The 27316-nt window shown below is 43.4% G+C and overlaps 1 protein-coding gene across 1 annotated transcript in view; it reads right to left on the bottom strand.

The window, feature by feature from the left end:
* Window positions 1-230: 230 nt before the first annotated feature.
* The window catches only part of LOC126152812 (uncharacterized), a 159600-nt gene continuing 132514 nt past the window's right edge, over window positions 231-27316 (bottom strand). The window contains exons 4-5 of the mRNA XM_049916030.1: window positions 24080-24290; window positions 231-509 (exon numbers count right to left, since the gene is read on the bottom strand). Coding sequence (XP_049771987.1) covers window positions 231-509; window positions 24080-24290 — 490 coding nt within the window. The remainder of the gene's footprint in view (window positions 510-24079; window positions 24291-27316) is intronic.

The following is a 27316-nucleotide window of genomic DNA, read 5'->3' as shown; positions in this document are numbered from 1 at the left end:
CCAGTGACAATAAGTTGGAAAATTTCACGTTCACTTCCACCAGAAACAACTGGCGCAATGTGAAATAAATACAGACCCTGATAGCACCACAGCCAGGAAACGTCACTTTGTAATATCATGAGTAAGAAACAGCAGTTTTAACCTTTCAAATATCCACTAGATGTGTCCTATGTACAGAACCGATGGCAGTGTTCTGTCTTAGAGATAGTGGACTGTGGTCCGACGCCTCGTCACGGCCGGCTTTTGGACGAATCATTCCCTATGGAGCTGAAGAAGATTGAAGGACAATTCCATTGGCCAAGCCGACCGTAGGCCGAGTTGGGACTGGGAAATAGATCCTCGTTCATCTCGTGGTAAAAGCAGACGCCGTACGCGTCTTGGACAAGCGAAAGCATGTCGTCAGCAAGGTCCTCCATGTATAGGTTCTGCCACAGGTCTACATGTACCGGCAGAAGCAGCTCCCCAGGTAGTATCGAGATGCCTCTGCAGTCCTCCACGCTGACATCAGTCTGCAACACCAAAACTCTCATCTCAGTGATCACACCACTAACGGTGCTGGCGGAACAATACGATGGGCACTTTAAGAAATGATGACAAAAATATGTATAACATGTTCCTTTTATCTCAAACACCCTAAACAACTTCTCTTCCAGAAACAAAATTAAAATGTATCAAGCAAATGTTGTTTAGCTATAAGTGGACATTCACCAGCGTGATTGTCTTTATTTTGACTTCGTTCTTTACGAAGATCTGAACACAGTTAGTCATTTTTTAAATAGCATCCTATATTTTCGTTCAAGTAAACATGACGTCATTAAATACGTAACACAAAATTGACTTTGACTCTCCTCTATTAGCACATACTGCAGCTGTCCAGGATAATGCAGCTCGTTGACTTACTGTATTGACCGTAAATTAATGGAAACATAAGGAAAACGCATACTGGTCATTCAGCCAATCGTCTCCAGTTGAAGGGTTGTTTGCGTACAATCTGCACCAACGAAGAGAAGGTAGGAGCACTACTCATCCATTGAGAATCTAAGTTAGCAGAACAGCAATGATCGGTGTGCATTTTGCTCCTGCTTCCTTTTGTTTACTTGAATGACACACTGTTATGTTTTTGAACAGATTTTCAGATGAGCCAGTGGATTACCCAACAAAAAATAGGAGCTGTATATAAAAAATGTGTCAGACATGCATACAGAAAGTAGTATTGGTCAAACCTAGAATAAAAGTTACTATATCGATATTTCCGAAAGCCATTACCTGTTGAGATATGCCCTAATTTGTCCCCTCATTTCTATCTGTCTATTATGTGGAAGTAGACTCTAATCTCGGTGTCGCATGTGATTACCAGACATCGTGACACATCCTTCAGCCCTTCTTAAACAACACGATGTCAATAATGAACTGTTAAGAAATGCATAAGTGTCAAGAGGGTTGGTTACCTGTATCTTGCTCAGGATCTGTCCTCCATGGAAAAGAAAACACATTTTCAAGGGCTCAGGTAGAAATAGGAGACTAAAATAAGAACACTCAAGGACAACTGGTGACAACAAAAGGCCAAAGAATTTCAAAGCCTATGAGATTCCAGGGACTTATGGAGTTTTGACGCTGGAAGAAAAGGGGATACACGGCTGCCGACAGTATGGCCATCCTCACAGACGGTCAGGACAACGTTAGACTCTGGAAAGAACATTTCAGCTCACTGTTAAACCGTAACTCTTCTGCCGATGACGACTTCGCCGCGACGAGCGGCCGCGCGGTTCGAGGCGTCTTGTCACGGACTGCGCGGCTCCTCCCGCCGGAAGTTCGAGTCCTCCCTCGGGCATGGGCGTGTGTGTTGTTCTTAGCATAGGTTAGTTTTAGTTAGTTTAAGTAGTGTGTAAGTCTAGGGACCGATAACCTAAGCAGTTTGGTCCTTTAGGAATTCACACACATTTGAACATTTTTGAACGACTTCTTCAAACACATCGCACAACATCCAGTACAAGCTTGGATGGCAGTTCCTCCGACATTTAATGAATTTAGCAAGGCTCTAGATACTATGAAACCGAGAATGGCACTCGGACTTGACAACATCACTATGGAGATCATTAAAAACAGCGGCTTGCCTCTAAAAACCGTTCTCCCTGTTCCTTCTAATGCGGGAAACTCGTAAGGTACTTAGCTAACATGATGATCTTAAGAACTGTCACCAACTTTAGAAAAGGAAACCAGAGCATCTATGGTAATTGCAGTGGCATATGTTTGCTCTCCGTAGCTGGTAAAACTTTTACTCGAATTCTTATTAATAGCTTCCGGACTCATTCCGAGACGGTACTTCCCGAATCTCAGTGCGAATTTCACCCTTCGAGAATCTCTATTGATATGATCTTCTGTGCGAGACAATTAGGGTAGAAGTACAGGGCCCAACACAAGCCTTTACTATTTGTGTTCTATGATCTAGAGAAGGCTATGTGTAGGTTCTTACACTGTTCGGCTGCCCTGGACACTCTGTTGGGCTTATTCAAATTCTGCTTGATGACATGCCTGAGCAAGTTCAATACCAGGATGAAAAATCTGATAAATCGCGTATCACTAAAACGTTGCCGGCCGGAGTGGCCGAGCGGTTTTAGGCGCTACAGTCTGGAGCCGCGCGACCGCTACGGTCGGAGGTTCGAATCCTGCCTCGGGCATGGATGTGTGTGATGTCCTTAGGTTAGTTAGGTTTAAGTAGTTCTAAGTTCTAGGGGACTGATGACCTTAGCAGTTAAGTCCCATAGTGCTCAGAGCCATTTGAACCATTTGAACTAAAAGACTCAAACAAGGTTGTGTTCTCACACCAACATTCGCATCAACGTTCATTGCCCTGAAACTAGCAGTCATGCTTTCTGAGACATCGTCTGTAAGCAATGCAGGTGTAGAAATTAAATACATATTTGACAGAGGACTGTCTAATCAGTCTACACCCCATTCTAAAGGGTTCACAAGTCTGAACTGCAGTATGCAGGCGACTGCGCTTCTCTCGCTGATACGCCCGAACAGCTACAGCTATTTGTAATTTTTTTCTACAGTACGTATGAACGGTTTCGCCTCATCAACATCCCAAAAAGAAAAGTATCAGCACATCCAGTTCTTGAAGCTGTCTTTCTGGATATCAGTATCTCTGTTTCTAACACACCTTTGGAACAAGTAGACCACTTTCTCCATCTAGGAAATATATTATTAATTAACTGATTATCGGAAATGTATGCTGAGAACAAAATACTTGCTGTCCATTTTGCTTTTGTATGTGTGCTACAACGGGTCTTTCTAAATAAAGATCAAACACTGTGCACCAGACTGATGATGTATCGAGCAGTTATTTCTACCCTGTTCAGTGGTTGCAACATGATGTGGAAATAAGAAACAAAATGAGTTAAATCGTAGACCCAAAGTACACTATACTTATATCCAAGAACACTGACTATGCTTACATGATGTTTACTGTTTAGATGAAGCCTGACGTTTCATGATTATGATGTTACCTCACTAATCGCTCCTTGCTAACTGAAATCATTTCTTATCGATAGTATATATTTGTATCTGTCTGCAGTCACGACTCAAAAGGGTAACCAGTTTCACGATAAGTTCCACGACAGACTGCATCGCATTCGGTTGTATGCCGTCGTATTAGATAAACAAATTCATCCCATCGTTCAGTAAGGAATTTGTTTTCAACTCCGACCAATGTGAATTTGAAAATGAAATGCATATGAAAGAAACCCTGGAAATTAAAGGTACCAAGAGAGTTACATGAAGATCAACTAACATCAGTCCCTTAAGGAATACTTATACAATTACTCCGACTGTTAATCTGCATGTAAACTGGCTGAAAAGTTATTTATTTATTGTGCTGCGAGAAGTTGAAGGTGCTCTATCCCCTATGATTCTTTCTTGTGTGCGTTATCTTGCAAGGGCAGTAGATAATAATTACTCCACAGCAAGCAAGAGTGGGAAAAAGGGCTAATAGAACTACAACTATGGTATGAGGACTGCTTCCGGCCAATCTCTGGTCAAAGTAACTTGCTTTTGTTTGATTCATGGTCTGCGCATAAAAATTATATTCCTTTAGAGCAAAGTATCCCTCCTGAAAATGTGTGACATTGCAGTTCATTCCACCTGGAACCACTGAACAAATTCAGCCTTTGGATGTTTGCTTTTCCGTGCCTACAAAACATGTTATCTCATTGCCTGCAGCCACCCTTACAGGGTATGCAGTTTCACGATAAGCTCCATGACAGGCTGTATCGCATTCGGTCGCATACCATCACATTAGATCAGTTCTCATCACCCCGCTTACACCAACATAGTCTATATGTATTCTTTAAGAGTAGCTACCTAGCTGAACGTCCTGCGTCGTTGTAACTCCCAAGAAGTTTGCCTTCGATCTTGATGGTGCGAGCGTTTATGATCACTATGGCGCGCCATTTTTCATTCGGAGTTTTTGGTGCAAACTAATAGTTTGTTTTCGACATCTCTTGAATGTCGACGACGTCTGTTATGTGAAGTGTAATACATACCTCCCACTGGAGTTTGATTTCTACACCTCCTGGACACTCATTTTCTGTCGCTCTCCTCATGCACTTGGTGAGTCATTAGCAGTTAATATTTTTCGTGACATAATTGTTAAAACACCATTTTCAGACAAGCCTTATTAAAAACTTAATTTGCGACTCCGCACTCAAAGAATTCCTTGTAAGACAAAAAGAAAAAACGACGCACCACGAAGTAATTATCCTAATGGGTCGGAAATCGATAGATGTGGTGTACTTGTACAGATGAACAACTTATTATAGTTTCAGAAAAAATTAATGATTTATTCAAGAAAAAGAGCTTCACATACTGAACGAGTCATTAACGCCCTGGGCAACCTCTGGCCCTTATGCAAGCAGTTATTCGGCTTGTCATTGATTGATAGAGTTACTGGATGTCCTCCTGAGGGACATCGTGCCAAATTCTGTCCAATTGGCGCGCTAGATCATCAAAATCCAACGATGGACCGAGGGCCCTGTGCATAGTGCTTCAAACGTTCACAATTGGGGGAGGGGAGCGGGGGGAGGGGTAGATCTGCGACCTTGCTGCTCAAGGTAGGGTTTGGTAAGTATGGAGGTGAGAATTAGTACTCCCGGGATGTGTGGATGGGCGTTATTTTGCTGAACTGTAAGCCCAGGAGGGCAACAAAACTTGGCATAGAATATCGTCGACTGTTGTGCTGTAAGGGGACACCGAGTAACAACCAAAAGAGTCCTTCTACGAAAAGAAATGGCATCACAGGCCATCACACCTGGTTGTCAAGTCGTATGGTGGGCGACAGTCAGGTTGGCATCCCATCGCTGTCTGAGGCGTCTCCAGATGGGAATCCCGTTGACTGGAGTAGAGTCGTCTTCAGCGACGACTCCCACTTAATACTGAGCCCAATGGCCAGCAAAGACATGTCTGGATAAGCGCCCAACAGTTGAGGGATACCAACCTGACTGTCACCCAAAATACGGCTCGATAACCAGGAGTGGTGCTCTGAGGTGCCATTTCTTTCCACAGGAAGGCCCCATTGTCTGTCATCCGTGGCACCCTTACATCGCAGCGATATGTCGACGATATTCTGTGCCACATTTTGATGTCCCTTATGGTAAGCTATCCTGGACTTACATACAGAGAGATAACGCCAGCCCGCAGACGACGAGAGTTTCTACGCTTGTCTCTGTGTTTGCCAAATCCTACCTTAGTCAGCTATGTTGCCGGATCTCTCCCCCATCGGGAACGTTTGGAGCACTCCCACCATCTCGGAACTTTGACGACCCAGTTGGACGGAATTTGGCACGATATCCCTTAGGAGAACATCCAAAAACTCTATCGATTAATTCGAAGCCGAATTACTGCTTGCATAAGGGCCAGAGGTGGGCCAACGCATTATTGATTTGCTCAATTTTTGAAGCTGTTTCTCTTGAATTAATCATCCATTTTTTCTGAAATTGTAATCATTTTGTTTTCTGTACATGTAAATGTTGTTGTGGTCTTCAGTCCTGAGACTGGTTTGATGCAGCTCTCCATGCTACTCTATCCTGTGCAAGCTTCTTCATCTCCCAGTACCTACTGCAACCTACATCCTTCTGAATCTGCTTAGTGTATTCATCTCTCGGTCTACCCCTACGATTTTTACCCTCCACGCTGCCCTCCAATACTAAATTGGTGATCCCTTGATGCATCAGAACATGTCCTACCAACCGATCCCTTCTTCTGGTCAAGTTGTGCCACAAACTTCTCTTCTCCCCAATCCTATTCAATACTTCCTCATTAGTTATGTGATCTACCCATCTAATCTTCAGCATTCTTCTGTAGCACCACATTTCGAAAGCTTCTATTCTCTTCTTGTCCAAACTATTTACCGTCCATGTTTCACTTCCATACATGGCTACACTCCATACAAATACTTTCAGAAATGACTTCCTGACACTTAAATCTATACTCGATGTTAACAAATTTCTCTTCTTCAGAAACGCTTTCCTTGCCATTGCCAGTCTACATTTTATATCCTCTCTACTTCGACCATCATCAGTTATTTTGCTCCCCAAATAGCAAAACTCCTTTACTACTTTAAGTGTCTCATTTCCTAATCTAATTCCCTCAGCATCACCCGACTTAATTCGACTACATTCCATTATCCTCGTTTTGCTTTTGTTGATGTTCATCTTATATCCTCCTTTCAAGACACTGTCCATTCCGTTCAACTGCTCTTCCAGGTCCTTTGCTGTCTCTGACAGAATTACAATGTCATCGGCAAACGTCAAGGTTTTTATTTCTTCTCCATGGATTTTAATACCTACTCCGAATTTTTCTTTTGTTTCCTTTACTGCTTGCTCAATATACAGATTGAATAACATCGGGGAGAGGCTACAACCCTGTCTTACTCCCTTCCCAACCACTGCTTCCTTTTCATGTCCCTCGACTCTTATAACTGCCATCTGGTTTCTGTACAAATTGTAAATAGCCTTTCGCTCCCTGTATTTTACCCCTGCCACCTCTAGAATTTGAAAGAGAGTATTCCAGTCAACATTGTCAAAAGCTTTCTCTAAGTCTACAAATGCTAGAAATGTAGGTTTGCCTTTCCTTAACCTTTCTTCTAAGATAAGTCGTAAGGTCAGTTTTGCCTAACGTGTTCCAGTATTTCTACGGAATCTAAACTGATCTTCCCCGAGGTCAGCTTCTACTAGTTTTTCCATTCGTCTGTAAAGAATTCGTGTTAGTATTTTGCAGCTGTGGCTTATTAAACTGATTGTTCGGTAATTTTCACATCTGTCAACACCTGCTTTCTTTGGGATTGGAATTATTATATTCTTCTTGAAGTCTGAGGGTATTTCGCCTGTTTCATACATCTTGCTCACCAGATGGTAGAGTTTTGCCAGGGTTGGCTCTCCCAAGGCCGTCAGTAGTTCCAATGGAATGTTGTCTACTCCGGGGGCCTTGTTCCGACTCAGGTCTTTCAGTGCTCTGTCAAACTCTTCACGCAGTATCTTATCTCCCATTTCGTCATCATCTACATTCTCTTCCATTTCTATAATATTGTCCTCAAGTACATCGCCCTTGTATAGACCCTCTATATACTCCTTCCACCTTTCTGCTTTCCCTTCTTTGCTTAGAACTGAGTTTCCATCTGAGCTCTTGATGTTCATACAAGTGGTTCTCTTATCTCCAAAGGTCTCTTTAATTTTCCTGTAGGCAGTATCTATCTTACCCCTAGTGAGATAAGCCTCTACATCCTTACATTTGTCCTCTAGCCATCCCTGCCTAGCCATTTTGCACTTCCTGTCGATCTCATTTTTGAGACGTTTGTATTCCTTTTTGCCTGCTTCATTAACTGCATTTTTATATTTTCTCCTTTCATCAATTAAATTCAATATTTCTTCTGTTACCCAAGGATTTCTAAGAGCCCTGGTCTTTTTACCTACTTGATCCTCTGCTGCCTTCACTACTTCATCCCTCAAAGCTACCCATTCTTCTTCTACTGTATTTCTTTCCCCCATTCCTGTCAATTGTTCCCTTATGCTCTCCCTAAAACTCTGTACAACCTCTGGTTCTTTCAGTTTATCCAAGTCCCATCTCCTTAAATTCCCACCTTTTTGCAGTTTCTTCAGTTTTAATCTACAGTTCATAACCAATAGATTGTGGTCAGAGTCCACATCTGCCCCTGGAAATGTCTTACAATTAAAAACCTGGTTCCTAAATCTCTGTCTTACCATTATATAATCTATCTGATACCTTTTAGTATCTCCAGGGTTCTTCCATGTATACAACCTTCTATCATGATTCTTAAACCAAGTGTTAGCTATAATTAAGTTATGCTCTGTGCTAAATTCTACCAGGCGGCTTCCTCTTTCATTTCTTAGCCCCAATCCATATTCACCTACTACGTTTCCTTCTCTCCCTTTTCCTACACTCGAATTCCAGTCACCCATGACTATTAAATTTTCGTCTCCCTTCACTATCTGAATAATTTGTTTTATATCATCATACATTTCTTCAATTTCTTCGTCATCTGCAGAGCTAGTTGGCATATAAACTTGTACTACTGTAGTAGGCGGGGGCTTCGTGTCTATCTTGGCCACAATAATGCGTTCACTATGCTGTTTGTAGTAGCTTACCCGCATTCCTATTTTCCTATTCATTATTAAACCTACTCCTGCATTACCCCTATTTGACTTTGTGTTTATAACCCTGTAGTCACCTGACCAGAAGTCTTGTTTCTCCTGCCACCGAACTCCACTAATTCCCACTATATCTAACTTTAACCTATCCATTTCCCTTTTTAAATTTTCTAACCTACCTGCCCGATTAAGGGATCTGACATTCCACGCTCCGATCCGTAGAACGCCAGTTTTCTTTCTCCTGATAACGACATCCTCTTGAGTAGTCCCCGCCCGGAGATCCGAATGGGGGACTATTTTACCTCCGGAATATTTTACCCAAGAGGACGCCATCATCATTTAATCATACAGTAAAGCTGCATGCCCTGGGAAAAATTACGGCGGTAGTTTCCCCTTGCTTTCAGCTGTTCGCAGTACCAGCACAGCAATGCCGTTTTGGTTATTGTTACAAGGCCAGATCAGTCAATCATCCAGACTGTTGCCCTTGCAACTACTGAAAAGGCTGCTGCCCCTCTTCAGGAACCACACGTTTGTCTGGCCTCTCAACAGATACCCCTCCGTTGTGGTTGTACCTACGGTACGGCCATCTGTATCGCTGAGGCACGCAAGCCTCCCCACCAACGGCAAGGTCCATGGTTCATGGGGGGGACATGTACAACATCTACCAATTTACGTCCTATTCGGGTAACTATTTAGTGATACAGCTTTTTTTAAAATTCTTTTATAGAGTATAGCTGGCATGCAACCGTATTTAAATACCAATGAATTTAATATTTTGCAAACTTATTCATTCTTCGTCATCATGATATTTTTATGTAAAGTGATCCACAGAATATGTAACTAATTAAGACAACTCTCGTTGAGGACATACCTTACTTAGCAGTTGACAGGAGTAATCGCTCCCTCAGAACTTTCCACAGGTGCAGTGGTTATCATGCAAGCCCTCCAATTCGTCAGACCACTTGGTTTCAACAAGTTCTTGACCACACTGGATTCGCCAAGATTACAGTCGGATGCCCCCACCCAAGCAGTGTGGAGATAATACAACATCCATCTTATAAATATAATGCAGAAGACATGTCAGCTATAGAGGTAAGGAAAGTCGATGAACTTTCTCTGGATTCCAGAGCGTTATGGAAGACAACTAAAACCTGAAACGAATTACATAAACCTCAAGGAACGCTTCCTTATCCCCGATTTCAGTGCATCTGACCACAGTCCTGAGCTAAAGAGAGTGTATATAGCACACGGAAATACAGTTTTTGGAAGAAACACAATGGAAGAGTGGCCAACAGTACTCTAATCTACCATCAGTCACTCCTCTCTCCCTCCACCCACCCCTCCTCCACGCACTCCCCACTCCCCAGCCCGCAGAAGATGTTTACGTTTATCCACAAGCTAGATGGCACCTAGGTCCATCATCCATCATAGAAATTTCCCCAGTCACCTAAACAGGATGGACACCAAGACTTCCTAATTTGCACATAAGACTCAATTCAGGAACTGATTTAAATGAATGTAAAATTCTTGCAGCCAATAAGTCACTTATTCTGTTCCGTCCCAACCCACTCCATTCCATTCTGATCCGCTCAGTTATGTTCCATACCAATCTGTTCTGTTCCGTTTCGTGTTAACGGTCTGTGTGAATGAAATACTGGTCCATTCCGTTCCCAGTTTTAAGATTCAGTATCTGAATTTTGCTGTAACATGACTATGTATGAGGATACGATCCAACAGCTGACACCCAGATAGCTGAAAGCCCCAGTAGCTGACACTCCACAGTAACTGACCCCTGTACATGACACCAACTGCCAAGCTTCTGGTGTTAGAACACTGTTCAATTTTATCGCCTTTTTGTGTCCACTATCACTGCCTTGCCGCATTGGCATTGTTGTTTCCACTGTGCAATAGGATAAGTTAGCATTATGAGCAAGAGATTACAAACGATTCTTTGCTGCAAGATAAAGTTAATACCCCAGTAAGGAGTCACTACAATGTTTCATTGATTTTGGAAGTGGGTAACTGGAAACATAGTAACCCTTGTTTCGTACCCTTACGAATGTATATTTCTACTGTTCAATATGTTTTTCCACTGAAGTGTCGTTTAGTTCCTGCTGTGTGATGGCATGATTTAGAATTACCAGTAGAAAATGACAAACGTTTTGTAGTGTAAGATAATACCGTGTCGCGGAATTGTTATAATGTTTAAATGATTTTGAATGTTGGTAGTTGAAAGCATTGCAACTCACCTTTCTTACCTATAAGGAATGTAATGCTCCAGTTCAGCATTCTATTGCACAAAAGTGCCATGGAGTTTCTACTGAGTAACAGAAGGAGATGACAAACGTTTTGAAGAGGACGTTAATACCATAGCATGGATGTGATTATAACATTTGGTTGAGTTTGATATCGGTTTCTGACACATTTTTTAACGAATTTAGTTAGACTTGGAAATAACATAATACTCACCATCAACAAATGTGTTTTAAGCTTTATCTTAGATCAGGAAAAGTGCTCAACTATGTTTTTCAGTATTGTAGAATTAATTTTTATTTATTTTCATGAATTTAATATGTGGTACAAAAATCTAAGTACATATAAATTTTATCAACTAACATAAGCTTTTTTCAGTGCTGCCAATAAGTGATCTTGTATATTTTAATACGTAATACAGACAAATTAGATGGAGAAATATTTAATTTGTTAATCCATTGTAGTTGTAAAGTGAGATACAATGATCAAACTTTGATAGTTAGCAATTGCTGCTTAACCTATACCTTTTATCATCAGTGCCAATACACAAGCCATGTTTGTGTTTCTTTTTTAAAGACTGTAGTCCAGTAGTGCTACATGTCGCTTTTGTTCAGAGACTTACATATTTTGAGAAATTTCATTCTGATGCTAATTTCAAGTTTCTGCTCACGAACAGAGAGATCTGTAATTATATTTATATATTATGATAAACGACTTGTTTGTGTGTGTGTGTGTGTGTGTGTGGAAAGTAATGTTGTGACACTTGATGTAAATATTGCATTTTTTGTTTTGCTGGCTTATTTTTTGAAGACTTTTGGACCTGCAATGAGTATTGCTGACTCTTGACAAACTTCACAGAACAGTTTAGATGAGGAAAATATTTACTTTCAGTTGTCCTTGTGCTTTGCACACTGTATGGCACGGAGATCGAGCTTTCCGTGCTCAGTAGCACTACTTAACCCATTATTACATGGCGTAAACATGGTGTCTGCGTGTGTATATGTGTGTGTGTGTGTGTGCGTGCGTGCGTGCGTGCGTGCGTGCGTGCGTGTGTGTGCTGATGTATCTTAGCTGTGGTAATACTGTAAGTTATTCCCTTTACACAATTTTATTTGCATGGCCAAGATGGCTGCTCTGTGGCTACAATGTGTTAGGCTGCCTCACTTTTATGACCGCTAAAATACTCCACTATGATTGGCTATCTCGTTTTGTTACGATACTGATTTTGACTGGGGAGGAGAGAGGAGGGGATGGGAGGGTAGAGAAAGGTGTGACTTTTCACATCAAGACGATTTGCGTCATTGCTAAAAGAAAAAGCTTGTGATGTCATGTGTTTGCCCTTGCCAAGTTGGGAAGCTGCACCACCACTTTCTCTTATAGTCAATTGTATCTCAAGACTCAATAAAGTTTACGTGCAAAGTATGCTGGAGTCGGCATAGAATACTACTCTAGAGTTTATGCCAAGAAGTACTAAGTAAATGTGTGTGAAATCTTATGGGACTTAACTGCTAAGGTCATCAGTCCCTAAGCTTACACACTACTTAACCTAAATTATCCTAAGGACACAAACACACACCCATGCCCGAGGGAGGACTCGAACCTCCGCGGGGACCAGCCGCACAGTCCATGACTGCAGCGCCTGAGACCGCTCGGCTAGTCCCGCGTGGCCCAAGAAGTACTGATTTATCGTAATCATTACTCGCAGTTGCCAAAGATCGAGCCTGCATATTTACAGTCATAAGTTCTTGATATACCGTAGGTCAGGACTACAGACTTCTCATTGCCACGTAAGAGCTGTACACTCCCGCCCCTGCAAATCTATCAATAAACTGACTCAGATCAGAGAAACATAATTCAAGGCACGAAAGAAGAAGAAATCTCAAAGTTTCCGCCTTCCCCTTGCGGGAAAGAACTAAAAACTGAGTGGCGTGGCTTACTCCCGGCCATCAACAACGAATTAACCACCTTACACCTCATACAGTGGTAGTCTTACGTGCACCGTAACACTAAGACATGGTTTGTTTACAACGAAATCATCTAATTTTACATGCTACACCAGCGCAACTGTATTACTCTCATCTCTGGAATTGTGCACGCAAAGAAAGATACAAAGAACAATTTACTTGTCTGCAAATAATGCGTTGTACGAGGGTTCTTGATTTTGCAGAAGCTATACAGATTCTGAAAGCTTCTCAAAACAAAACAAAATTATAATTTCCCGCGTTACTGTAGAATTCAGTTTCTTACTGTTGTTAGTTGGCGCTGGATACGTGGTATACACTGCAATTGTTTGCTCACGACTTCATTTTCATCGTTACATCGTATAAAACAATTTCATGGGTAAACAATTCAAGGAAATCACTTTGCAATGTTTTACAAAATGCGTAACGGATCTTCTGAGTGATCGAAAATAAAGCACTGAAAGCGGCCGCTAAGTGTAACTATCGTGAATGCGGTAAACTATCTGTTAACAAACAATTTTTTGCAACTTAGCAGTGTATAAACTAACAGCCTGATGTATGCCATTCAGCAGCCTCTTCCAATGTATTATTTTCGACCATGCAAAAGATCTGTTACGTATTGTTTTGTAAGAAATACCATTTTGTGAAACATTCTGAAGTTATTTCCGTGAATTGTTTACTGATAAAGAAGGTGGTGTCATGTGGCGCCTCGGCCTGGTGCAAGTCTTGCAGTTGGACGCCCCTTCGGCGACTAGTGTCTCCTTAAAACCAATGGGAACCAGTTTTGCCCAAAGGGTCATCCATCCGATTGGTAACCTCACACAACTTTACTTAACTTCGATGATAGGTTGGAAACCTGTGTTACTGATTTGTCAACGCCGTTGGCTTCTTTACTGACGAAATAGTTATAGACGATGTAATGATAAAAACATATTTGCGAACAAACAAATGCAGCATGTACCATGTATACACCGCCACCTCGCTATTTAGTCCACATTGCTTCCAATTCCTTGGTAGCAGTTTGCACTTGTCTCGTGATTGAGAATGTTGACGATGTATACAGGGTGTTACAAAAAGGTACGGCCAGACTTCCAGCAAACATTTCTCACACACAAATAAAGAAAAGATGTTATGTGGATATGCGTCCGTAAACGCTTAATTTCCATGTTAGAGCTCATTTGAGTTTCGTCAGTATGTACTGTACTTCCTCGATTCATCGCCAGTTGGCCCAATTGAAGGAAGGTAATGTTGGCTTCGGTGCTTGTGTTGACATGCGGCTCATTGCTCTACAGTACTAGCATCAAGCACATCAGTACGTAGCATCAACAGGTTAGTGTTCATTACGAACGTGGTTTTGCAGTCAGTGCAATGTTTACAAATGCGGAGTTGGCAGATGCCCATTTGATGTATGGATTAGCACGGGGCAATAGCCGTGACGCGGTACGTTTGTATCGAGACAGATTTCCAGAACGAAGGTGTCCCGACAGGAAGACGTTCGAAGCAATTGATCAGCGTCTTAGGGAGCACGGAACATTCCAGCCTATGACTCGCGACTGGGGAAGACCTAGAACGACGAAGACACCTGCAATGGACGACGCAATTCTTCGTGCAGTTGACGATAACCCTAATGTCAGCGTCAGAGAAGTTGCTGCTGTACAAGGTAACGTTGACCACGTCACTGTAAGGAGAGTGCTACGGAGAACCGGATGTTTCCGTACCATGTACAGCGTGTGCAGGCACTATCAGCAGCTCATTGGCCTCCACGGGTACACTTATGCGAATGGTTCATCCAACAATGTGTCAATCCTCATTTCAGTGCAGATGTTCTCTTTACGGATGAGGCTTCATTCCAACGTGATCAAATTGTAAATTTTCACAATCAACATGTGTGGGCTGACGAGAATCGGCGCGCAATTGTGCGATCACGTCATCAACACAGATTTTCTGTGAACGTTTGAGCAGGCATTGTTGGTGATGTCTTGATTGGGCCGCATGTTCTTCCACCTACGCTCAATGGAGCACGTTATTATGATTTCATACGGGATACTCTACCTGTGCTGCTAGAACATGTGCCTTTACAAGTACGACAGAACATGTGGTTCATGCACGATGGTGCTCCTGCACATTTCAGTCGAAGTGTTCGTACGCTTCTCAACAACAGATTCGGTGACCGATGGATTGGTAGAGGCGGACCAGTTCCATGGCCTCCACGCTCTCCTGACCTCAACCCTCTTGACTTTCATTTATGGGGGCATTTGAAAGCTCTTGTCTACGCAACCCCGGTGCCAAATGTAGAGACTCTTCGTGCTCGTATTATGGACGGCTGTGATACAATACGCCATTCTCCAGGGCTGCATCAGCGCATCAGGGATTCCATGCGACGGAGGGTGGATGCATGTATCCTCGCTAACAGAGGACATTTCCTGTAACAAAGTGTTTGAAGTCACGTTGGTACGTTCTGTTGCTGTGTGTTTCTATTCCATGATTAATGTGATTTGAAGAGAAGTAATAAAATGAGCTCTAACATGGAAAGTAAGCGTTTCCGGACACATGTCCACATAACATATTTTCTTTCTTTGTGTGTGAGCAATGTTTCCTGAAAGTTTGTCGGTACCTTTTTGTAACACCCTGTATGCTGGACAATTTTACATGACTGTCATAACAGTGGTAAGCTAGAAAACCAAACTACACTCATTACACTATGTCTCTAATCAGTGATAAAATATAACATATTTTCATATTTTTATACCAGTTTTGTCTTGTATTTTACATACTTTGTAAATGACGGAATGATGAAACGAGTAAGACTATTTTGAAATTTATTTATGTATTTATTTCCTATTTTCTTTTAGTCTGTCCACTCCGATAGCTGAGTGGTCAGCGCGGCGGTCTGTCTCACCAAGGGGCCCGGGTTCGATTCCTGGCTGGGTGGGAGATTTTCTTCGCTCGGGGACTGGGTGTTGTGTTGTCCTCATTATCATTTCATCATCATCAGTGGAAGGCAACGGGAAACCGCCACTGGAATCACTTCCATAGACGTTCATGTGGTGGAACTCTCTGACGAGGCTTCCCCCATGACAAGACCTGCCGTAAGGCAGAACACAAAGTTTTTTTTCTTTTAGTCTATTATCTATATAAAAGAAAGCTGATACCTTAGCTGAAAGCGAGTTCTGTTTACGCCATCGTTCCTCATTCCTAGTTAGATTACAGACTGTTGCATTTCTAAATGGTTTCCTGTGCTGGTCTGTAACATCTTGTCTCACGGCACGTTTCCAGACGATGTGATCCGGAGTATCAATTGCTCCACATTCACAAGTGTCTGTGGTGCACTGTTCCATTTTTAGTAATTAGTTGGGATACGAACCATGTCCCGACAGGTAGTGTATAGCTTCCCTGGTCGGAAGGAAATATGTCATTCTTGTTCTTTATTTCACGTCAGGAAAGAACTCCTAGCTGTTCCTGGCCTTACCTAGATTTTTTGCCATTCTCTCTTAATGTATGCCTTTATTTCCTTATTCGATAAGGATCTTGTGCCCAGTATCTCCTTATCTTATCATAACCGCGCTTTTTGGAACAATATTGTGCACTTGTCTTCCTTACTGGTAGATTTAGAGATAGCAAGCCTAATATCACTAGCAACGCCTCAGTCGGTGTTGTTCTATATGCGCCTGTGAGAAGCAGGAGTATAGTTGTTGCTATTTTATGTATAATTTTGATGCCTCTCTGGCAGACAATTTCTACATGTGCATTGAACTTTTGCTTTTCGTCGATGTTAATTCCAAGGTAACTATATACTTCTTTTCTTTTCACAAATAGGTCTCTGTGGGATTTTTTTTATTCTTGAAAATGCTCCTTTTAGTAACATATATAAACTACACTCCTGGAAATGGAAAAAAGAACACATTGACACCGGTGTGTCAGACCCACCATACTTGCTCCGGACACTACGAGAGGGCTGTACAAGCAATGATCACACGCACGGACAGCGGACACACCAGGAACCGCGGTGTTGGCCGTCTAATGGCGCTAGCTGCGCAGCATTTGTGCACCGCCGCCGTCAGTGTCAGCCAGTTTGCCGTGGCATACGGAGCTCCATCGCAGTCTTTAACACTGGTAGCATGACGCGACAGCGTGGACGTGAACCGTATGTGCAGTTGACGGACTTTGAGCGAGGGCGTATAGTGGGCATGCGGGAGGCCGGGTGGACGTACCGCCGAATTGCTCAACACGTGGGGCGTGAGGTCTCCACAGTACATCGATGTTGTCGCCAGTGGTCGGCGGAAGGTGCACGTGCCCGTCGACCTGGGACCGGACCGCAGCGACCCACGGATGCACGCCAAGACCGTAGGATCCTACGCAGTGCCGTAGGGGACCGCACCGCCACTTCCCAGCAAATTAGGGACACTGTTGCTCCTGGGGTATCGGCGAGGACCATTCGCAACCGTCTCCATGAAGCTGGGCTACGGTCCCGCACACCGTTAGGCCGTCTTCCGCTCACGCCCCAACATCGTGCAGCCCGCCTCCAGTGGTGTCGCGACAGGCGTGAATGGAGGGACGAATGGAGACGTGTCGTCTTCAGCGATGAGAGTCGCTTCTGCCTTGGTGCCAATGATGGTCGTATGCGTGTTTGGCGCCGTGCAGGTGAGCGCCACAATCAGGACTGCATACGACCGAGGCACACAGGGCCAACACCCGGCATCATGGTGTGGGGAGCGATCTCCTGCACTGGCCGTACACCACCGGTGATCGTCGAGGGGACACTGAATAGTGCACGGTACATCCAAACCGTCATCGAACCCATCGTTCTACCATTCCTAGACCGGCAAGGGAACTTGCTGTTCCAACAGGACAATGCACGTCCGCATGTATCCCGTGCCACCCAACGTGCTCTAGAAGGTGTAAGTCAACTACCCTGGCCAGCAAGGTCTCCGGATCTGTCCCCCATTGAGCATGTTTGGGACTGGATGAAGCGTCGTCTCACGCGGTCTGCACGTCCAGCACGAACGCTGGTCCAACTGAGGCGCCAGGTGGAAATGGCATGGCAAGCCGTTCCACAGGACTACATCCAGCATCTCTACGATCGTCTCCATGGGAGAATAGCAGCCTGCATTGCTGCGAAAGGTGGATATACACTGTACTAGTGCCGACATTGTGCATGCTCTGTTGCCTGTGTCTATGTGCCTGTGGTTCTGTCAGTGTGATCATGTGATGTATCTGACCCCAAGAATGTGTCAATAAAGTTTCCCCTTCCTGGGACAATGAATTCACGGTGTTCTTATTTCAATTTCCAGGAGTGTATTTTGTGCACTGCTATCGTTAGTATCCTACGCACCAGTTGCTTAGTCTTTCAAGAATTACCGTACTGTTTTCCTCTAATTCAGCCCTTGTGTCAGATCGTCTGCGTAGGCGATGCAGCCTCTAGTGTTTGTTATACTCTGAAGCTGCTATGTGCTGTGACACTCGCTACTACAGCTTGTTGCGTGCTGTCACACCTTTCATTTATTGCACTTTCAACTTTTTCTGAACTTGACAGTATGACCTTTAACTCTTCCTTGTCTGGAGGTAGGCATGCTGTCCGTTCCTTGCTTTCCTTTCTTCTTAGCCTCTCCTAGAAACTCCACTCATTCTCTCCATTACTCTTACTAGTGGCCTTTGTATTGTCCATCTTGTTGTCGCCCTTGTCTATACGGTTAGTCACGTTTTCGGTTTGTGTCGCTATGTCTCTTCTCGTTCTTCACTTTGGACCAAAAAATTTTGGCTTCTTCTGCATCTCGCTTTCTCTTCAATGGAAGTTTCCGTTTCTTACAAAGATGACAGATAATCTTATAATCCATTTTATCAGTGGGCTCGAGTGTAATAGTTTTCTTCCTGGACAGTGTTTCACCTTCTTCGACTGCCGACGTGATATTTGCGCGTTTGTATTTACTCTGTGGCTTCCTGTAATGTTCGCCAGCGGATTGCACAATGGTTCAGAATCCATTTCCGGTTCTTTGAATTTCCCGCTCCAGGAACAGTTGGTATGTCACGCAGTCATTACCTCCTTGGCCTGTGGAACTGCGCGACCGCTACGGTCGCAGGTTCGAATCCTGCCTCGGGCATGGATGTGTGTGATGTCCTTAGGTTAGTTAGGTTTACGTAGTTCTAAGTTCTAGGGGACTGATGATCTGAGATGTTAAGTCCCATAGTGCTTAGAGCCATTTTGAGCCTCCTTGGCGGCGTGATTTCTTCCTTTTCGCACATGGAAAGCACACTGGAGCTCGCTTCGTATTTTTACAGTTCTCTTTTATATGGTCACACTCTCTACAATGAGAGCATGTCGGTTTATTTTCCTTTCATTACTTAGCAATGTGGTCATAGTCGTGGCAGTTATAGCATTTGGTGACTGCAACGTAGTCCTTCACAGTAATTGATCGAAAGCCAATGTATATTCTTTTATGCGTAACCAATTGTGCTCTGACTTTAGGATTTATCTCCAGTACATAATTTACTGTCAGCTTTCTCCGTAGGCCTGTCTTAAACATGACTTTTGTTTCTCCTAAGAATTACTTTTTATGTGTCGTTCCCTCCAAGTTCTGCTCGTACAGTGACTCAGTTAACTCACTTTCTGGCATGGTAACTGGGAAACCAAACATTATCACTTTCGGCCTACGCTTCCTAGGTGGTCCGCATGCCATTTCTTTGTGCAAATGTGTGTGAAATCTTATGGGACTTAACCGCTAAGGTCATCAGTCCCTAAGCTTACACACTACTTAACCTAAATTATCCTAAGGACAAACACACACACCCATGCCTGAGGGAGGACTCGGACCTCCGCCGAGACCAGCCGCACAGTCCATGACTGCAGCGCCCCAGACCGCTCAGCTATCCCCGCGCGGCGTCATTTCTTTATTCAGCTCCGAATTTCGTTTCAGCTTCCTAATTTCCTCTTCTATTTCTGCTTCAGTTATGACTACATTTCTTTCTGTCTTCATTTTCTTGATTCATTTCTTTTCTGTCTTCTAATCAATTAGCTGTCCGTATTTCCTTTGCGTCTTTCTTGGATCTGATGAATAATGTGCTATCTTGTTTGGCCTGTGTGGTCTCAGCCTTTGATTTTCTACCGACCGTCTCAACGAATGGAGCAGTGGCTGCCACACTAGCGAACGAACGATCCGTCCTGTTTTTCTTTTATCCCTATGTCCGGCATTTTCTTTTTCTCATTGTTCTGTACCCCCAGTCAGTTTTGCGTTTGATATTGCCCAATGAGTAAGTTTGTACTTTAACTATAGTACTTTTAAGGCAGTAACCTTTGTGGTTACGCGGAATTCCTCATCAGTGTATTGTACTATGTCCTCATGTTCGTCCGGCTGCACGTTACTTGTTTCTGAGGGTTTGGAAGTTTTTGTGGAGGGCTTTGTTGCGCTCTTTGTGTCCCTTTTTGTTCAAAAATGGTTCAAATGGATCTGAGCACTATGGTACTTAACATCTGACGTCATCTGTCCCCTAGAACTTAGAACTACTTAAACCTAACTAACCTAAAGGCATCACACACATCCATGCCCGTGACAGAATTCGCGGTTCCATACTGAAGCGCCTAGAACCGCTCGGCCACACAAGCCTGCGCTTTATGTCCCATCCATGTTTCATAATGTGTGGATGAGATACGTCTGCCTTGCTGAGTTGGTGCTCAGGTATACGTTCAGACGCCGCTGTTGCTAACGCAGTCGCTGACGTCACACGCCTCCTCCGCCGCTGAAGACTATGCCCCCGGTGGCAGGCGGTGCGACAGCCGGTGCCGATGTCGCGGCGGATCTAAGCTGCGCACCATATTGTCTGAACGCTCACGCTACACAAACCGACAAGTCGCGACGAGCCCCGGGCCACGAAGAACGACTGTTAAACGCAGACGAATACACGAAGAATATTTGTACGTCTCTTATTATCGCACTAGTATCCGAAGACGGCAAGAGCTGACAAGTACGAGAATTATCGCACAATCAGCTCAACAGGTCATGCATCCAACTTGCTTGCAAGAATAATATACAGAAGAATGTAAAAGAAAATTGAGGATGCGCTAGATGACGATCAGTTTGGCTTTAGGAAAAGTAAAGGCACGAGAGAGGCAATTCTGACGTTGCAGTTAATAATGGAAGCAAGACTAAAGGCCGACCGCTGTGGCCGAGCGGTTCTTGGCGCTTCAGTTCGGAACCGCGCTGCTGCTACGGTCGCAGGTTTGAATCCTGCCACGGGCATGGATGTGTGTGATGTCCTTAGGTTAGTTAGGTTTAAGTAGTTCTAAGTACAGGGGACTGATGACCTCAGGTGTTAAGTCCCATAGTGCTTAGAGCCATTTGAACCAAAAATCAAGACACGTTCCTAGGATGTGTCGACCTGGAAAAAGCGTTCGACAATGTAAAATGGTACAAGATGTTCGAAATTCTGGAAAAAGTAGGGGTAAGCTATAGGGAGAGACTGGTCATATACAATATGTACACAACAGCCAAGAGGGAATAATAAGATTGGACGACCAAGAACAAAGTGCTCGAATTAAAAATAGTGTAAGACAAGGATGCAGCCTTTCGCCCTTACTGTTCAATCTGTACATCGAGGAAGCAATGATGGAAATAAAAGAAAGGTTGAGGAGCGGAATTAAAATTCAAGGTGAAATGATATCAGTGATACGATTCGCTGATGATATTGCTATCCTGAGTGAAAGTGAAGAAGAATTACATGATCTGCAGAATGGAATGAACAGCTCTAATGAGTACACAGTATGGACTGAGAATAAATAAAAGAAAGACGAAGGTAATGAGAAGTAGTAGAAATGGAAACAGCGATAAACTTAATATCAAGATTGATGGTCACAAAGTAGATGAAGGTAAAGAATTCTGCGACCTAGGCAGTGAAATAACCTCTGACGGACGGAGAGACATCAACAGCAGACTAGCTATGGTAAAAAAGGCATTCCTGACCGACAGAAGTCTACTAATATCAAATATCAGCCTGAATTTGAGAAAGAACTTTCTGAGAATGTACGTCTGGAGTAAGCATGGTAGTGAAACATGGACTGTGGGAAAACCGGAACAGAAGAGAATCGAAGCGTTTGAGATGTGGTGCTACAAACGAATGTTGAAAATCAGGTAGACTGATAAGGTAAGGAATGAGGAGGTTCTACGTAGAATCGGAGAGGAAAGGAATATGTGGAAAACACTGATAAGGAGAAGGGACAGAATGATAGGACATCTGTTAAGACATCAGGGACTGACTTTCATGGTACCACAGGGAGCTGTAGAGGGCAAAAACTGTAGAGGAAGACAGAGATTGGAATACATCCAGGAAATACACTACTGGCCATTAAAATTGCTGCACCACGAAGATGAAGTGCTACAGACGTGAAATTTAACCGACAGAAAGAAGGTGCTGTGATACGCAAATGATTAGCTTTTCAGAGCATTCACACAAGGTTGGCGCCGGTGGCGATACCCACAACGTGCTGACATGAGGAGAGTTTCCTACCGATTTCTCATACACAAACAGCAGTTGACCGGCGTTGCCTGGTGAAACGTTGTTGTGATGCCTCGTGTAAGGAGGAGAAATGCGTACCATCACGTTTCCGACTTTGATAAAGGTCGGATTGTAGCCTATCGCGATTGCGGTTTATCGTATCGCGACATTGCTGCTCGCGTTGGTCGAGATCCAATGACTGTTAGCAGAATATGGAATCGGTGGCTTCAGGAGGGTAATACGAAACGCCGTGCTGGATCCCTACAGCCTCGTATCACTAGCAGTCGAGATGACAGGCATCTTATCCGCATGGCTGTAACGGATCGTGCAGCCACGTCTCGATCCCTGAGTCAACAGATGGGGACGTTTGCAAGACAACAACCATCTGCACGAACAGTTCGACGACGTTTTCAGCAGCATAGACTATCAGCCCGGAGACCATGGCTGCGGTTACCCTTGACGCTGCAGCACAGACAGGAGCGCCTGCGATGGTGTACTCAAGTTCGACCACGGGTGCACTAATGACAAAATGTCATTTTTTCGGATGAATCCAGGTTCTGTTTACAGCATCATGATGGTCGCATCCGTGTATGGCGACATCGCGGTGAACGCACATTGGAAGCGTGTATTCGTCATCGCCATACTGGCGTATCACACAGCGTGATGGTATGGTACACGTCTCGGTCACCTCTTGTTCGCATTGACGGCACTTCGAACAGTGGACGTTACATTTAAAATGTGTTACGACTCGTGGCTCTACCCTTCATTCGATCCCTGCTGCGAAACCCTACATTTCAGCAGGATAATGCACGACCGCATTTTGCACGTCCTGTACGGGCCTTTCTGGATACAGAAAATGTTCGACTGCTGCCCTGGCCAGCACATTCTCCAGATCCCTCACCAACTGAAAACGTCTGGTCAATGGTGATCGATCAACTGGCTCGTCACAATACGCCAGTCACTACTCTTGGTGAACTGTGGTATCGTGTTGAATCTGCATGGGCAGCTGTACCTGTACACGCCATCCAAGCTCTGTTTGACTCAACACCCAGGCGTCTCAAGGCCGTTATTACGGCCAGAGGTGTTTGTTCTGGGTACCGATTTGTCCGGATATATGCACCCAAATTGCGTGAAAATGTAATCACATGTCAGTTATAGTATAATATATTTGTCCAATGAATACCCGTTAATCATCTGCATTTCCTCTTGGTGTAGCAATTTTAATAGCCAGTAGTGTAATTGAGGACGTAGGTTGCAAATGCTACTCTGAGATGAACAGGTTAGCACAGGAGAGGAATTTGTGGCGGGCCGCATCAAACAAGTCAGAAGACTGGAAAAAAATGGTCCGCACGGATTAGAGTCACTCACGGCGAAACTGATGTCATTACATGCACTCGATAACCTAACGCGAACGTTAGTGGATTCCGTTTTCCAGCGCAAGTACGTAATAGGAACGGAGCGGACATTGACCCACTACCGACACGATGGCCATCTGGAGACGTTATTTTGGAGAGAAAAAAAGTGTGGTTAAAACACCATGAAGTTATAAAAGTACAGCTTGTTTAGCATGTCGTGGTGCATGTGCCATAATACGATCCGCCATAGCTGTCAAGTAAATGTGTTGACGTTCGTAACAAGATGGAAAGAAAGTCTAAAGAAAATGAATTTGATATTTTCTCGTCTAATTGCCCACTTTGAACGCTTGCGAGTGTGACTCACCTGATCGAAGGCGCAGCGTTCGCTGAGCACGCTGGTGACCAGTGCGACGGCGCCGTCTGGAGCGCCGCCGTCGACGTGCAGACGCCGCACTATCTCGATGGACACCTGCTGCCCGGGGGACAGCGGCGTCGCAGACAGGGACATGGCACGCAGCGACACCTCTTTCGGGCCCGCTGCCGCGATCCAGTCCTCTCCCAACCCCCAAAGCGGCCTGCAGCAATCACCATCAACAGTTATCCAAACACCAAGCACTAGTCTCTACACCATGTATATACGGGGTGCATCACGTAAGACACGCACCGCAAATACTGTGGAAATGGAAACTGCTGTTGATGTGCGGTTTTCACATAACCTATGGGTAGTCAGAGGCTCCCACTGTTAGCCAATTAACATTGTAATTATACTTCGAAAGTATATTTTTTTGGAAACATACAATTTTTAATGGGATGATGCCTATTGTCATTAACAGACTAAAAGTAGAATAAATTAGAACGTCAGTGGTGTTCGTTGCGGATTCTAGTGAGAGTCATTTACGAGATATCGTGTTTTGAAAACTTTCCACACCGAAAATTGTTTGTGCCATTACTCACTCACTCATTTTGTGAAGTCTTTTCTCTTCTCTCTTCTCTTGAACTGATCATTCAGGTTTTCCGAAATTGTAATCATTTCTTTGCTACTATTGTAAATTATATCTGTCTATTTTTGTCCCATTCGGATAATTTCTTCGTGATGTATCTTTTCTTTCTTAGAGTGTATTTATATCACAACAAGCAGGTACAAGCCACAGTATTCAGATGTACATTTCCATATAGCTTACATAGGTACATAAGTAAATGCAATAGTTAGCTGTAATACATTTTCACCAGTTGTAGAGTAATGGAGTAGAGGATAATGGAATGTAGTCGAATTAAGTCGGGTGATGCTGAGGGAATTAGATTAGGAAATGAGACACTTTAAGTAGTTAATGAGTTTTGCTGTTTGGGGAGCAAAATAACTGATGATGGTCGAAGTAGAGAGGATATAAAATGTAGACTGGCAATGGCAAGGAAAGTGTTTCTGAAGAAGAGAAATTTGTTAACATCGAGTATAGATATAAGTGTCAGGAAGTCGTTTCTGAAAGTATTTGTATGGGGTGTAGCCATGTATGGAAGTGAAACGTGGATGATAAATAGTTTGGAGAAGAAGAGAATAGAAGCTTTCGAAATGTGGTGCTACAGAAGAATGCTGAAGATTAGATGGGTAGATCAGATAACTAATGAGGAGATACTGAATAGAGCTGGGGAGAAAAGGAGTTTGTGGCACAACTTGACTAGAAGAAGGGATCGGTTGGTAGGACATGTTCTGAGGCATCAAGAGATCAGCTATTTAGTATTGGAGGGCAGCTTGGAGGGTAAAAATTGTAAAGGGAGGGTTTGGTTGGGTTGTTTGTGGGAAGATACCAAACAGCTAGGTCATCGGTCTCATTGGATTAGGGAAGGACGGGGAAGGAAGTCGGCCGTGCCCTTTCAAAGGAACCATCCCGGCATCTGCCTGGAGTGATTTAGGGAAATCACGGAAAACCTAAATCAGGATGGCCGGACGCGGGATTGAACCGTCGTCCTACCGAATGCGAGTCCAGTGTGGTAGAGGAAGACCAAGAGATGAATACACTGAGCAGATTCAGAAGTATGTAGGCTGCAGTAGCTGAAGCTTGCACAGGATAGAGTAGCATGGAGAGCTGCATCAAACCAGTCTCAGGACTGAAGACCACAACAACAACGTAGAGTAGTGGATAACGGATTCTTGGTTATTTACTATATTTTATTGTTAGATCTGAATAAATTCGAAACTAGTCGTATCATAAAAATAAATGTACAACTTCGTTGGTAAAAGAAAATATAAATTTTAAAACTGTGTTGTTTTATTTTTTAATTTTTCATCTAACGTAAGTAAACCAGTCCTGTTTATTTTAACAGATTTTCTAGCTGAAAAATACCTAACGCGAGTTACTGTGCATCCACATTCACTTCATATGTCAGAAATTTGTACTTTTCAGTTTCAGGACACCGTTAAAACACGTTGTAGGAAATGAAATAACAAGAATGATAAAAAGAAACTCCTAATGTTTAAATAAACCAATTTCCCACTAGTGTAAACACTATCAGCTATAAAATGCAGAAACTTATAATATCATCATGGGCTTCTTAAGAGTTCCTAACCTCCTCTTCTGACTGAGTATATTTCCGTGGAAAATTTCCGTACCACCCCACGAAAACTATCTTATTACCAGGAAATAATGTCGCACTTTCACCTCAAAAAATTTGTGTACGTGTACCGTTGTTCACTTTTTGCTTCAATAAGAATTGCACTTGTTGGCAATTACTTTGATGTGTTATTATGATCTCTTCTTATAATAAATTGTATATTATTTATTCAGTAAGGTGCTCGGTGCAAGGTATAAGCATCACACTCTAATAAATGATAAGCATGATAATTACAGTAACATAACAGTTACCATTGTGTAATTGGCAACGTAACCTCAATAACGTCATCATCATCAATAGCATCATCATCACCATCACTAATAATTTTAGTCTCATTAAGATTGTTCTTTCTTCAAGGAACTCAGAATTGGTCTTTTTCATTTTTTATGTGTCTTCCTCCTTCACATTTCTCTATATTGTTATTGGCCAGTCTTTCAGTATGAGTTAATTTTTTGTTTTTGTTTTTCTGTCAGTGTCTGACAATCTGCTCCTTAATGCATTGTAAGAACTACCGTAATTGTTCCAAAGTTTATCATTGACGCTACTCTGTCTTCTCCAGGTATGGTGCTTTTAACTGTGTCACTTAAACTGGAGAATAGTTTGTTTAGTTAACGTCATTGGACGTATCTAAACTCAAGCTAAACACAAAGTATTTAAAAACGATGACCTGTGTTAGGTAACGGGAAATTTGTAGCGCCCTGGAAATATTCGAAGTTTGGAGTTAGCATGGCCGCATGGGCCGCTCGGCAAGCAGAGTCCCAGCAGCAAACACGTGGTGCCGAACGGTAGCCGGACATGAGAGGGAACCCCAAAGCATTGCCCAGGCCGAGCACGTGGCTGGGAATTCCTTGGCGACGCTATGTTGATGAAAGAGACTTGTATGCCGAGAGTGCCGAAGATGGTGGACTTTTCGAAACCATCATGGCAGACATTTCACAGTACGTATAGAAATTAATAGCAGCCAGGGGAATCATAATACTTCAAAAAGAAACAA

The sequence above is a fragment of the Schistocerca cancellata genome, chromosome 2, assembly GCF_023864275.1.
Source record: "Schistocerca cancellata isolate TAMUIC-IGC-003103 chromosome 2, iqSchCanc2.1, whole genome shotgun sequence".
Taxonomy (NCBI): domain Eukaryota; kingdom Metazoa; phylum Arthropoda; class Insecta; order Orthoptera; family Acrididae; genus Schistocerca; species Schistocerca cancellata.
The sequence above is the reverse complement of the archived record's forward strand: the minus strand, read 5'-3'. Positions and strand labels throughout refer to the sequence as shown.